At 35.0% G+C, this 15,605-nt stretch overlaps 1 protein-coding gene across 2 annotated transcripts in view; it reads left to right on the top strand.

Moving 5' to 3' along the window:
* GPAT3 (glycerol-3-phosphate acyltransferase 3) overlaps positions 1-6,323 on the top strand; it is an 81,565-nt gene extending 75,242 nt beyond the window's left edge. For both annotated transcript variants that reach the window (XM_044682209.1, XM_044682208.1), the window contains 2 exons: positions 429-508; positions 5,205-6,323. In XM_044682209.1, the coding sequence (XP_044538144.1) occupies positions 429-508; positions 5,205-5,316 (192 nt within the window). In that variant the 3' untranslated portion in view covers positions 5,317-6,323. The remainder of the gene's footprint in view (positions 1-428; positions 509-5,204) is intronic.
* Positions 6,324-15,605: the final 9,282 nt, after the last annotated feature.

Raw genomic sequence — 15,605 nt, 5'->3', positions numbered from 1 at the left:
GACGGAGCTGAACTGCTTAATGCCTTCTCAGCAGTTCAAACTCCACATTTTAATGATGAAACCAATAAAATAAAATCATGACATATTGAGCCATTGGAGATATGATAAGTGATAACTGTTAGCTTCATTGACCTATGGACCTATTACAGAAAGTTGTACCTTGTCTAAGACCATAAATGAAACTCAAGCTACTTTCCTATAGCCAGCTCTTACTTCTGCATCTCCGTTGTGTATCTAAATGAGATAAAAGGTAAATGGATACTTCTATCTTGTGTGTGTGTATGATGGGAGATGGAACATTTTCTATTATAAATTAGCTATATAAATTGTAAAGTTGATATCTCTAAAAACAACTGTGCAGTAATTCATTCTAAAGAAATTTTGTAGAATTATCCTTTCAAAAATTAATCATTGAACTTTCTTTACAGGAAGATGAAGATGCAGTACAGTTTGCAAACAGGGTTAAATCTGCTATTGCTGTGCAAGGAGGATTGACTGAACTTCCCTGGTAAGACTAAATTGTCTAAGAACATCTAAAATATTTAAGTTTTCTTCTTTAGACCCTAAATTCTTGTGCTAAGGCTTCAGTCTGAGGTAGAATGAATACTGAATTCTCTTCTCTCCTCTCCTCCTTTCCTCTCCTCTCCCCTTGCCATCCCTCCCCTCCTCTTCTCTTCTCGCCCTTCCCCTGTCTTCCCTCCTCTCCCCTCTCTTCTCCCTTACCTTCTGTCTTAGAATTGATACTAGGTATTGGTTCCAAGTCAGAGGAATGGTAAAGGCTAGGTAAGGAGTTAAATGACGTGCCCAGGGTCACAGTTAGAAAGTATCTGAGGCCAGATTTGAATCCAAAACTTCTCTCATCTCCAAACTTAGCTCTCTATCCACTGAGACACCCAGCTGCTCCTTGAATTCTGAGTTCTTGAAGGTTTTGCCAAGTGGATCACTTTGTAGGTAAACCCCTACCAAATTCTGCAAGGTTTCAAGTAGAATCCTTCAGCAGACTGTATCTCTGTTCTCTGAGTAACCAGTCTATCTCAGTCTTGAGTGACATCATCAGAAGCCTAATTCTTTATTAGGGGATGAAATATTTTTCCTTATAGCAACTCAAGAAGATGGGTTGGGTATGATCCAATCATTATTAGGGTATGAGGAAATCATACTTCCTTGGGAGGATCATGCCTTTAGTAAAGTTACTTTTGATGAAAGCAATGAGTGGTTTTGATCAAAATCAGAATTTTAGGACCAATATCTTTTTTGCCAGATTTCTTACAATCATACGATTTGAAACTCAAAAGGACCACAGAGATGACTTAGCTCAACCTCTTTATTTTACAGGTCAAGAAATATGGACTACCAGAGGTTAAAGAACTTACGCAAAGTCCCAGAGATAGTTAGGGTTAATCCCAGGACATGAACCCAGGTTTTCTGGTTCTAAGTTCATTATTGTTTCTACCATATCCCCTGCCATCTTTGGAAGGACTATATTTAAGGTTACAAATACTGGCAGTCCCCAGCTTGATTTACTTGCAATGACTTGTAAATAAATTGACTTACAAATGATTTGTCTGTCAAACTGGCTACCATCTATCACAGCCCTATCCACCTATCACACCCCACCAGATACACTTCTACCCTGGAGTGATTGTAATATGGTGAATATGAAAGAGCACTGGAGGCAGAAGGATTAAAATCTTAATTCTGGCATTGAATACCTTCCTGATTTCAAGAAAACTAATCTCTCTGAGCCTTGGTTTCCTCATCTATTAAGTGGGCATAATAATACTTGTACAAACTACCTCACAGAACTGTGTTTTGAAGAAGTGGCTTGGCAAACCTATATAAGCATTAACTGTTGCTATTATTATCAGAGAATCTATGAGTTCAGGAAGGAAGAAAACTGAAAAATGGAAGTTGTATAGGAAATTTGGCACTAAGGGGAAAATTCCTAGCCATGTGTCTGGTTTATTTATGGATATTTTTAATTATGTTAATTGAATTGTTAAGGATATTAAAAATATTACCTGAAATTCAACTTATAAGAGATATACCTACAAGAAACTAATCAAGATGGGAAGACAAACACCCAGAAAAGTTCTAAAAATGCTCTAAAAGAATAACAAAAATGAAAATCAAAGAAAAACAACTATAAACTCTATTTAATCCAAGATTTTGCAAAAAGACTGTCAAAAGTAGACAAAAAGATTGCTAGAGAAACTCATTGTGGAATTAAACATCTACTTTCTACATGTACACTGCCTCTGACAAGGTTACTGGTTTTTGAGGAAGGTAAAGATAGATCATTTGGGATAGTAGCAGGAAGATAGTAAAAACCCAAGTAGAGGGATTAGGTCATGGAGCTAAGAGAAAAGAATAAGTACTAAGAAGTTGGAAGGAAGTTCAAGAAGTTTCAGAGAGCCAAAAACAAAGCTTCTCTGATTTTAAAATCTGACTTCATGCTGCCTCTGACTCCAGACAAGAAACTTCTTCCTACATTTGCATAGTCCAACTTGTCATGAACCAGATTTTAGGCTGGTTCTGTTTAGCTACATTTTAGATTTATTAAGTAGGATTTTTGTGATCTGACCTGAATACTTAAGAACCATTTATGACATAATTTCTTTGGAAAAATATGTTCTAAGTTGCACACAAACTAATTTATTGATGAACTTTTACACACACAGCCCTATGTTGGGCATTATTTATAATCCTTCCTATAAAGAAGGCTTAGAAATTGCTCTAAAGTAGACTTTTGGTTAAAGTCCAAGTTCTTTTTTTTTTGTCCATGGCATAACATCCTAAATATATTTTTTAAAAATTGGATTTTTGCTAAGCATTAATATAGCTTAATGACTGCTTGAGAAAAGTTAATTATCTAAAGTATAAGGTTGTGAACTAGTCCTTCCTTCCTTGGTGTTTAAAGTCTAATATATTAGATTTGGAAAAAGATAATATCTGTTGATAAACCCAGTCTCTCCTAGCTTTCTTGATTGATTGCTATTAAAATCATAAAGCTAAAATGAGATTGTAGAATCATTATTGACCCATGTAGATAGATAGATAACAATAATTTATTTATATTTACTTACTGTATGCACTATGGAATTTACTATGTGCCAGGCATGGTGCTAAACACAAGTGGAAATACAAGTAGAAGCAAACTGGGAGTGAAAAAAGGAATACCTCAAGTTTACTAATGTAATAATATAAGAGCTCTAATTGTATTGTAATTAGATCACTAATTAATTAATTAAGTAATTAGATCACCACTACTTTGGCAAACTTCATATATTCCTTTTTTTTAATTTGTTTTTATTCTGGACTTAAATAATAAATAAAATAATCATTTCCATATACAAAACAGAACAGAAAAAAGATTATATTTGAAACCTTGACTAGTATGTAGAGCTCACTTTTCCTTTTCCGTATATAATAAATTCAACATGCTCCCTTCAAAGCTGTTTTACTTGTCTCTTTTCTTTTCTTTCTTTTGAACATTAAAAACAATGAGTGACACTTTTTCCTTCTCTTTTTTTTCTTATTATTTTGGCCATGCTATCAATAGCCCCCTTCTCCTCTCTTGGACTCTGAACTACCTGGACCCTGGTCTAGCCTTGATTCCTGATCTCGATCCTGCCCAACCTTAGCTCTACATTGAGCTTCTGTAATGGTCTTTTTGTCCACTTTTGACTGTGTTTTTGCATAATCTTGAACTAAATAGAGGAGTTTATAGTTGTTTTTCTTTGATTTTCTTTTCTGTTATTCCTTCTAGTGCATTTTTAGAACTTTTCTTGGGTGTTTGTTTTCCTATCTTAATTTATTTTATATATATGTACAAACATACATACATATATAATCGGAAAAATAAATCAAGATAGGAAGACAAATATGTATAGCCTTTGTGGCGAGGTAATAATTTTTTCCTCTATGACTCTGCTGGACTCTTGAGTTTTTCTCAATCCAAAGTACTTTAGTGTAGTTACTGTTTTCTTCTGTGTACTGATATCTCAGTTTCTGGATTGATGCTTGGTGTTTGTGTCATACTCTTCCCCCTCTCACAGTCTTAGATAATTGTGAGTACTCTCTACTTGGTTCTAGATACAGCAGCTGAAACTAGATCCAACCTCCTATAGCAATTCCTGGGTTTTGGCTCAACCTCTTGGTGCCTTAACTTTGGTTTTGGCCTAAGACCTTTCTGTCTCCTTTCCTTTTCCTTTCCCTTTCCCCTTTTCCCTTTTCCCTTTTCCCTTTTCCCTTTTCCCTTTTCCCTTTTCCCTTTTCCCTTTTTCCTTTCCTTTCCTTTCCTTTCCTTTCCTTTCCTTTCCTTTCCTTTCCTTTCCTTCTTTCTTTTTTTTTTTTTTTGCATTTTTAAAGCTTTACAAAGGTGTTTGTAGAATATCTGAGATCTTCTAGGTCCCATATATGGCCATATTAGTTGAAAGACCATATTTCTTAAAAAATTAAAAAGCACAATGAAATAAACAATTTATTGTCAAATAAATGGTATGGAGAACAAAAGGAATTTGTAGAATCATTAGTATCTACATGTTATTGAGTTTTCCCCCTCTTTTAACTATCAGAATTATGGGTAAACCTAATTGACTAGGACCCATAATATACCTACTTCATATAAATAGTCATCAATGAAATATTTGTATTTTTCTATATTAATAAAATTAAGTAGCTTTTTACTTTTTGTATGGCCCCTGATTTTTAGTCTGTTGGCTAGTGAAACACAAATGGTTTCCTTCTGTGGAGCTAGACTACATCTTCCTAGCTTGTGAGTGACCTTAAGTATTTTGGGAGATGCATATGTATCATTTCATCGGTGTGGAATTCTTTCCATGAATGCATGTTGGCAGCTTTTATATAGCTTAAAGTTGTTTTTCAGTTGTGCCCAACTTTTTGTGACCCCATTTGGAGTTTTCTTGGCAAAGATACTGGACTGGTTTGCCATTTCCTTCTTTAGCTCATTTTATAGCTGAGGAACTGAAGCTAACAGTTTTAAGTGAATTGCCCAGGGTCACGTAGCTAAGTGTCTGAGACCAGATTTAAACTCAGAAGGGGGATCTTCCTGACTCTGGGTCCAGCACTCTATCCACTACGCCACCTACCTGCCTGTAATTAACTTAAAGATACAGTACCTAAATCCTTCTAAATTGATGCTTACACTGTGTTTTTTATTTATTCCTGTTTTATGTTTTCAGGGATGGAGGTCTGAAGAGAGCCAAGGTCAAAGATACTTTGAAGGAAGAGCAGCAGAAGAACTATAGCAAGATGATAGTTGGAAATGGGTCTATAAATACAGAGTCTGAATGAGTACAAAAATGAAAGTAGCCCCTTTTCTGTGCCAGTGGCAGAACACAGAAATGGACTTTTCATTATAACCTCATTCCACTGAATTATATGGTAGTTTATTGGAATGAAATAGATTCCACCTTTTTAAAATGAAAGGATTAAAATAGTACTCCTTTGAATAATTAATTTTGGACTGAAATACTTAAGTAGTAAATCTTGAAAAGGAAACTAGGACACTTTCTAAGGTTTCTTGGAACTCCTTGTTTATAATAATTCCAGAAGGATAGCCAGAATTCTCTTTCTGATTTACTTTGCTTTTACCCCTTTCCTGCCATACCCAGAAAACAAAAACAAGAAACCAAATATCTGTTAGGTACAGTTTCTTTGGTATCCTGGCAAACTTGAATCCCTTTACCAAAAATTTGAATATAAAGCATTTGGGGATTTTCATGAAACAAGAGCTCTTCAGCCATACAATGCTGTGAAAGTACATATTTTGGGTTAGAAGTAGAAATAGTATTAATTGATCTCCACTCAACATAGAAAAGTGAATTGAATCTGAGTGCTTATTGAAGTAAAGCACCATACCAGTAATCTACTAACATCTTTCATACCTATAACTGCCTCTTCCTATTATTCTCAGCCCTTATTTTGTCTTCCACTGGCTTGATTTGTGGTTTGTTTAATAGACAAATAAACCTTCCCACTAGGATCAGGGAAAGGAAGTCACAATGAATATCTTTAAAAGAAGCATGAAGGTGGAAACATGTCACTCTAACATTACAGTAGGAATATTTTTCATGCCTCTATAGTTTGAAAAAATAAAAAGTCAAATCACTTCAAAAAACTGAGCCTTAAAAAAGAGTAAAAGGGAAAATATTTCCCAACTCACACAGCATAAGCAATGTTTGTTAGCAATATGATGCAATTCTTAAACACAATGAAAAGTATTATCTATTATTTTCTGATGTAAAGAATGTTAAACTATCTTATTGTAAACTCAACAAAAATAAATTCTATATTTCTAAGTGTCTCTCTTTTTTTCTTCTCTCCCTCTCCCTAATTTAGTATATATAGGACTCCTCTACCTCAATCAAAAAATTACTTCTTTGGAGTTTAGACAAAACTTGGTAGTTTAGAACATCCTTGGTAGAGAATTTCTGTGTGTATGTAGTGTCAAGAAAGGATACATTTCTTCTTATCTATTCTTTAAAAGCAGGGACATGTGCTGCTGACTATGCTTTTGGCCATTTTGGGAAGGTTGGAACTGGTTATTTGTAGGGGAACTTTTAGGAGTTTATCTCTTAACCACAATGCTCTTCTAAGAGCACAGCCTTTTCTTTTTTTAATTAAAAATTTTTTATTGTCATGCAAAACTCACTTCCATATTGGTTCTTGTTTTAAGAACACACTCATACATAACCAAAACCCTAAAATAAAACTAAAGATCCACTGATGTGAAAGACAACTCCAACAGATCTTCCTCTGGAGGTGGATAAGTCTTTCAGGATTATCCCAGATCAGTACCTTGCTGAGATTGGCTAAGTTTTCACAGATGATCATCATTCAATATTGCTGTACAAGAGTTCTGCTTATTTCTCTCTGCATCAGTTCCTGCTATGAAAAGATAAAGGAGATACCAGGGATGCTACAACAAAATCTAAATGGTTATGGGTACACACACTGGATTGTAGGAGAGATGGGACCAGGATAGACCAGAGTTCACTGGATTAACACAGGAATGGCAGTTGGCCTTAACTGTCACCCGGTTCTCCCTAGGCCAGAGACTTTGAAACCAACAGGCAAGGTAAAAGTTTTAATGGTTTTAATTATGTACAGCTAAAATAACGGTGGGAAAGGGATTTCTATACTTAAATGATAAAGGGCAAAACCACAGGGTAAGGGGAGGACTTCTCTACTCTAATCTTAGTGATCTAAACAGACAGGGCCAAAGACTACTTTGGCTGCATTCCAAAAGTTGTAATCTGTTGTCTTTCTTAATAATAGTAGCCACTTCTGGCCCTCGGGGATGGGGCACTCTGCTACTCACAGTCCTAAAGGGTCCCCTGTGGACTAATTTGACATTGAATTGCTCTGGTTGTTCAGTCCTGTCTGACTCTGTGACTCCCTTTGAGTTTTTCTTGGCAAAGAACTTGGAGTCATTTCCTTCTCTAACTCATTTTACAAATGTGGAACTAAGGCAAAGTTAAGTGACTTGCCCAGGGTCATAAAGCTAGTGCCTTGAGGCTGGATTTCAATTAGATCTTTCTGACTCTAGGCCTAGTATTTTAATTACTGTACCACTTAGCTGCCCCCCAAAATGTTAAAACTTAATTATAACTGTTGACTTGGTCTCCCCTCTTCCGAATGTTAACAAGGTAATAAGGTTCCTTCTAGGAAAATATTCCCTATTCAGAGTAATAGATATTAGCAATTTGACCACTATTTATTTCTATCACCACAAAAGAAAGCTTAAAAGAATCCAAGTATACATTAGCAAATACTTGAAATATTTTGTGAGACTGCTGAACAGGTTACCTCTAACCCAGAAGCTTTGGTTTTCCATGTCCTTTAGAAAAGGACTAGAGTGCTTCAACCCTACCCCTCACTCTGCTGAGAAAGTACAGATATCCCTTCCACATCATGACTTTCCCCATTGTGGAGTGTATATTTCGCGTTAGCATAAGAAATTAGGAAGGAATTTTTGGGGAGTTTTGTGGAAACCACAGAGAACATGAGAAGGCCAGCAGATGACACAGAAAAAGTTTACAAACTCAGAAATACACTATATATAACATTACATATTATAATATATAGTATTGTAAAATTTCAAAATATTTTCTTTTAGTACCCTAAATATGCACAATTTTTTGTAAACACCCCATAAAAGAAAAGGAAAAAAATTCAGATTTTTTTTCTCTGGTATTAAGGGAGGGCTAAAAAAATTTTATGCAGTTCTTCCAGATCATGAGGCTCCAATTCCCTAACCCCAGCAATGTGAAAAGGATACCTATGATATAATCCATTTGTTAAGTAAGAGGGGACTCTAAGGAATATCTCTGATTAGGAGATAAGGAAATCATCACCACTATAGAAGTTTTATGTAGCCTAAAAGGAAGAATGGCTCATTTATTCAACAAAATTCAGCTTTCATTAGCAAATATTTATTTAGTGCAGATCATGTTCAAAGTTCTCAAGGAAACCCAGGAAATAATGGATGATTGAAAAACAAATAGCCAAACAAAAAGGCAAGTGAATGAAACACATGACCGTTTTTATGTCCAGGACTCCTTTGTCAGTTTAATGAAACCTTCTCAAAAAAACTTAAAACATTTTTTAATTGAAAAGAATAGCAAATTTGAAGTTTATTAAGTTAGAAGTCAATAAAGGAAGAGATAATGCTTTTCTCCATCCCAGTTCACAGCCTCACTGAAATCCATTAGATTATGAACCTTTGATCTAACAGCAATAATCTCAAACTGATTTTTAGGAATGTGGGGTTGACGTGCCACCTGGTGGTGAACTCTATGAATTGGTCCATTACTGGCACTAATTTGTCATCAGGTTGTTTTCAAAAGTTTTTAGGTTGGTTGTTGGAAGTTTGAGATACATTTCCCCATAGAAACAATGTTGTGGTGATGGATAGATTTGCAGGCTTATCCATGAAGCTTATTTAACTGATGAGACACTTGAAATATAATAAAAATAGCACCATGTTTCATGTTTCACCATCATTTGTAACCCTATTTCTAATGTCATTGATTTTTTAAATATCCCCTTCATTTCCACTTTGTCCCTTTCCAAGGTTTCCAGCCTTTTATAACAAATTTTAAAAAGAAAAAAAGGCCCTTCAGCAACACTAACCAATCTATCACCTGAAGCTGGCAGTCTGTGCCATGTTTCATACCCATAACCCTTGACTTTCATCAGGAGGGAGGAAGAGAAATCCATTTATTTTTACTCTTTTCTAGAGCCAAACTTAGTCATTATAATGACACAATGAAGACACCACTTCTTTGGGGAAATATCTTAATGTCCAATTCAGAACATAAGGAACATATCCTACCTGGGATGGATGGACACCAAGAACTTGTTAGCTCCTTGTAGAGGCAGTGTTTCATAATGGTAAGAACATGGGATTGCAAATCAGAGGACTGAGGTTTAATGACTGACACTTACTATGTGACCTTGATGGAGTAATTTCTTTTCTGAACTTATTTCTTTGTCTGTCAAATGAGGAGATTGTATATAGGGAGACACTTAAAAGTTCCTTCCAGCTTTAATTGCTATGGCTTTATAGCAATGGTTCTCTGTATAGTTTGGCATACTGGACAGAGTGCTGAACTTGGAATTAAGAGGACCAGAGTTCAAATCCTTCTTCTGACCTCAGATAAGCCACTTAATTCAGTTTTCTCATCTATAAAATAAGGATGACAATTGCCATTATTTGTATAGCATTTACTATGTGCTAGGCACTGTGCTAAGTACTTTGCAATTTTCATTTCATTTTATACTCACAAAAGTCATGGGAGATAGGTGCCATTATTATCCCCATATGACAGATGAGGAAATTGAGGCCAATAGAAGTTTAAGTGACTTGTTCAGGATCTGAACTTGAACAGTATCTGAGGCTATATTTGAACTCTGGTCTTCCTGCCTCCAGACCCAGAACGTTATCTACTGTACCACTGAATTATATTAATATTTATAGGTATTATATTATTAGCATAATAATAATATAGGTATATATTAATATGGGTATATTAATAATAACTATAGTGACTAAAAAGGTTGAGAAACTTAAGTGAAAGAGAATTTGTTAACTTGCCTTACCAATCATAAATTTCCTTGACACTATCTTCAAAATGTTCTGTGTATATTTTCTATGTGCATAGTATGCTGTCTCCCCATTTGAATGTAAGCAATTTGGGGCTATATTTTTGCCTTTCATTATACCCTCCAGTGCCTAAATGTTTGTTAATTGATGACTAAATGTCAGCTATTGTTATCATTAAAGAAGGTAACACTCTAGTCCCAACATTCCTCTATTGTTCTTTTTTTTTTTTAAACCCTCACCTTCTGTCTCGGAGTCAGTACTGGGTATTGGCTCCAAGGCAGAAGAGTGGTAAGGGCTAGGCAATGGGGGTCAAGCGACTTGTCCAGGGTCACACAGCTGGGAAGTGTCTGAGGCCAGATTTGAACCCAGGACCTCCTATCTCTAGGCCTGACTCTCAATCCACTGAGCAACCCAGCTGCCCCCTCCCCTATTGCTGCATATATACATATATATATATATATGCAGCCAGTGAAAAGAATATCCTTTCTCAAGGAACTAAGTCCTCTATTCAATCCAACAGGATTGCTTCTGTTATACTCTCCTTTCAGTTAAATATTTGTCATCCTCACCAAATCAAAGAGAGAGGCATTTGACCTAATTTCCCACATCCCTAATTCTAAAATGTTCTTGGAGGGTATGGTAAAGGTCAAGCATTATTCTTTTAGACACCTCCATTAAAGATTCTTGCCAAAGTCAATCTGGCAGAGATTTTGTTTGTTTGCTTGCTTGTTTGTTTATTTTTAACAATCTCCTGAATGCAATCTTAGCAGTCTATACAGATAGTTTTTAGATTGTCCCATAATTAATGGTCTTCAGTGAGGAATAAATCAACACCAAATATAGAATTAGGAAATTTTTATGAACTCCAACATATTACAAAGTTTTCATTTCCTCTTGCTTTTAAGGGCTTGTTCCTATAAAAATAATAAAATTATAATGAAGCAAACAACTAAAAAAATTGAAAAACTAGAGACAAGAAAAAGAATGGCTTTCTGTTTAAAAAGTCAAGTCCCAAAAGAGTTTCTAAAGCATCTGGAGCTCTTTCAGTAGCAACTTAGGGACCTAATTGGTTGGTCCTCCTCCCTTCCTGTCATCTTCCAATGAGATGTCCTGAGTTAAAAACAAATAAACTTCTGCATGTAGGGAAACTAATACATTTTCCCCAGAAGCATGTGCGATCCAGATGGAAGTTTGAGCAAAATTTCTCCAGAGGCACTCCATATTTCTCTAGTGAAATATTTCAAAGGAAGGTCCAAAGTCACCCCAAAATGAGACAAAGACAGCTCAAAAAGCAAGCAAGCAAACTCAGATGAACCCCAGAGAGGTCTGGGGCTCTGATAATTGAATTACGCACTTAGGATTGATAGAGTTCAGTTCCCAGATAAGTTCCCCAAGGGTAAAGGCATGAATCCATGACACTCGCACCCCTTCTCCCACTATGTGGCCCTAATTGAGCACAAACTGGATTTAGTCCTGTGGGAGCCTGACTTCCAAAGAGAGAGGGCCAGGTTCAACCCTCTGTATTCTGGCTTTTTATTTTCTCATGCTAGAGAGATTTTGCCCAAATCAGGAACCCCAGCAAAAATCTTTTAAGGCTTGCTTTTGGGTCATCTATTTGCCATCCTCCAAAGTTTCTAAAAAGGTATTTAATGCACAAAGGTCCAAGATAGCTTTTTTATTTCTTCCACCAGAAAAAATGCTCAAAACACAAAATACTCATAAGCATTGGCATTTAAACATGAAACATGAAAACTATACCATTATTATACTTTCCTAGGAGTCTGATACTTAAAATAATAAAACAAAATACTCCATGGGACTATTGAACAGACAATTCATTTTTACCTAACTCTGCATTGTCCAAGCAAAACATTCAAGTTTCATATATTCTGGTAAGGCAGGCCATAGTTGATCATTTTCAGAGTTGGTTTCTCTTCAGTTGTAATCTTCTGCAAGGCAGATGGCAATGACTGAGAATCCTAAGGATCTTGAACTCCTATGATAGTCAGTAGGCTCTAACATTAGTCCATTTCTCAGAATTGCTGTTCATTTATCTGTGCTTAGAGAAACCAGCATGAAGTAAGATTCATGCATTGACTAAAAGTTTAGTCTCAGGCTTCATCTAGGCCAGCACATGGCATCACTACCATATTTAGATTGTTGTCATTACTGCTGGATAGTGAAGGGAAAGAAGAAATCTCTCTAGACTCTTCTCAAGAAAGGGAGCAGAAAAAGCCTTTGACAAAATACAATGCCTATTCCTATTAAAAACACTAGAAAGCATAGGAATAAAAGGGCCTTTCCTTAAAATAATAAGCAATATTTATTTAGATCAGCAAGTATCATTTGCAAAGGAGATAAATTAGAAGTCTTCTCAGTAAGTAGTGAAGTAAGGATGCCCATCATCACCACTATTATTTAATACTGTACTAGAAATGTGAGCTTTAGCAATTAGAGAAGAAAAAGACATTAAAGGAATTAAAGCAGGTAATAAGGAAACGGAAATATCATTCTTTGCAGATAATATGATGGTATACTTAGAGAATCCAACTAAAAAACTAGTTGAAATAATTAATGACTTTAGCAAAGTTACAGGATACAAAATAAGCCCACATAAATCATCAGATTTCTACATATTTCCAACAAACCTTAGCATCAAGAGTTAGAGAAACTCCATTTAAAATCACCCTAGACGATATAAAATATTTAGGAATCTCTTTGCCAAGATAAATGCAGGAATTATATGAATACAATTGCAAAACACTTTTACACAAATAAAGTTAGATCTAAACAATTGGAAAAACATTAATTGCTCATGGATAGGCTGAGCTAATATAATAAAAATGACATTTCTGCTTAAATTAATTTACTTCTTCAGTGCCATACCAATCAAACTACCAAAAAACTATTTTATAGAACTAGATAAAATAATAACAAAATTCATCTGGAAGAATAAAAGATCAAGAATATCAAGGGAATTAATGAAAAAAATTGTGAAGGATGGTGGCATAACAATATCAAATTTTAAATTGTAAAACAAAGCAGTAATCATCAAAACAATCTGTTACTGGCTAAGAAATAGAAGGGTAGATCAATGTAGATCAAAGGGTAGATTAGAGGTAAATTATCCCAGCCACCTAGTGTTTGATAAACCCAAAGATTCTAGAGCTTTGGGGATAAGAACTCTCTATTTGACAAAAACTGCTGGGAAAATCAGAAAACAGTATGGCAAAATTAGGTTTATATTGAGTATTTCAAATATCTAATACGCTATACCAAGATAAATTCAAAATGGATATTTGATTTAAAAATGAAGAGTGATGTTATAAGTAAATTAGGGGAACATAGAATAGTTTTCCTGTCATATCTATGGATAAGTTAAGACTTTATGACAAAACAAGAGATAGAGAACATTACAAGATGTAAAATGAATTTTGATTATATTACATTAAAAAGGTTTTGTACAAACAAAATCAATGTAGCCAAGATTAGAAAGGAAGCAACAAAATGGGAAAAATTATAATGAATTTCTCTGATAAAGGTTTCATTTCTCAAATATATAAAGAACTAAGTCAAATTTATAAGCGTCCACATCATTCTAATCTATCAATCAAAGGGTATGAATAGGTAGTTTTTAGGTGAAGAAATCAAAACTATCAATAATTATTTGGGAAAATGTTCTAACTCACTCTTATTTAAAAAAAAATGAAAACTCTGAGGCACCACCTCATAACTATCAGATTGGTCAATGTGACAATAAAGGAAAATGATAAATGTTGGAGGGGATGTGGCAAAATCGGGACATTAAATGCATTGCTTGTGGAATTGTGAACTGATCCAATGATTCTGAAATGCGATTTGGAATTCTGCCCAAAAGGCTATAAAAGAAGGAAAAAATATTTGAACAAAAATATTTGTAGCTTCTCTCTTTGTGGTGGCAAAGAATTGAAAACTAAGGAGATGTCCCTTAATTAGGGAAAAGCTGAACAAATTGTGGTATATGACAGTGATGGAATACTTTTGTGCTATAATGAATGATGAACAGGATGATTTCAGAAAGAGCTGGAAAGACACATGAACGGATATGGAATAAAATAATCAGAACCAAGATATCATTATATACAGTGATAGCAATATTTTGGAACAATCAAATGTGATAGACTTTGTTACTAACAGCAATACAATGATCCAGAACAATTCTGAGGAACTTATGACAAAAAATGCTATCCACCTCCTGAGAAAGAATTTTTAGAGTAAGGGAGCTTATGATTTATCACTTCTTTATTTGGGTTTATGTTTTAGGGTTTTGGTTTTATAAGATTATTCACTTACAAAAATGAATAATATGGAAACATGTTTTATGTGATAATACATGTATAACCCAGATCGAATTGCTTGCCAACTCTGGGAGGTGGGAGGGGAACAGAATGGGAGACAATTTGGAAAACTCATGGAAATTTGTTATTAAAATAAAAAAAGAAAGTCCAAGGGGGAGCTGTTGGAATACTAATCTTTATGTTCAGAAAATCATGAGAATGAAATGTTTTTCCTTTTAAAGTACACTGGGTTAAAGGTTCTTTCTGTTCTAGTCAGTCCTAATACCCCTCTAAATGGTTGGTAGGAGAGGAGAGGGCATATAAGGACAGCCAATAGGAGAAGGGAAAAGAGAATAAGCATCCACATAGCTTTCTATGTGCCAGGCACTGTGCTAAGAACCATTTAATCCATTTAAGCAAGATTGGTGCTTTTATGATCCCTATTTTAGAATTGAGGAAACTGAGGCAATGAGGGGTCATTTGAACACTCAGTTATTAAGTGTATAAGACCAGACTTTAATTTAGATCTTTCTGATTCTAGACTCAGGGTTCTATCTGCTGTTTTACTAGCTGCCACCAAAACAGTCTCCTTGCTATTTCTTGATGAACTAAAACACATGCTTTAATGAAAACATGCACTCCAATGGATCTTTAATATTTTGGGGAATCGCTTCTGGGCCTGTTCATGCTGTGTGACTCTTAGCCATATCCTCCCATATTTGTCATAAGAATTCCACCCAAGGTGGTAAAAGCTTCCCTTATTTTCTTCTGACCTCACTTAGATGTAAATAGATCACTCTTACTGGCACCTTCTACTTCTCACCCTTGCCACATTTTTTCTTTTTTTTTCTTCCTATCATATAATTATTTGAAAATATATTTTCTTGTATTGTTTGTTGGCATTTCTCATTCATTGTATATTATGTGCCACCAGCATCTCTATTGTGGGTGTCTCCCCCAGAATCTCTGGGTGATAGTCATTTCTAGTTCTTTAGGGACTATTGGACTTCAGGTCTCACTGCCACATAGAAACATCAGTAGAATGCTGGGATTATAAAATAGGTCTTTGCTTTCATGGGACACTTGGGATTGTTCAAGTTACATTATTTTTATTATATTTATAATTTATATGTATGAATTACATATAATTTATGTAA

Source organism: Gracilinanus agilis, chromosome 6, assembly GCF_016433145.1.
Source record: "Gracilinanus agilis isolate LMUSP501 chromosome 6, AgileGrace, whole genome shotgun sequence".
NCBI lineage: Eukaryota > Metazoa > Chordata > Mammalia > Didelphimorphia > Didelphidae > Gracilinanus > Gracilinanus agilis.
This window is presented reverse-complemented; position numbering and strand designations above follow the sequence as displayed.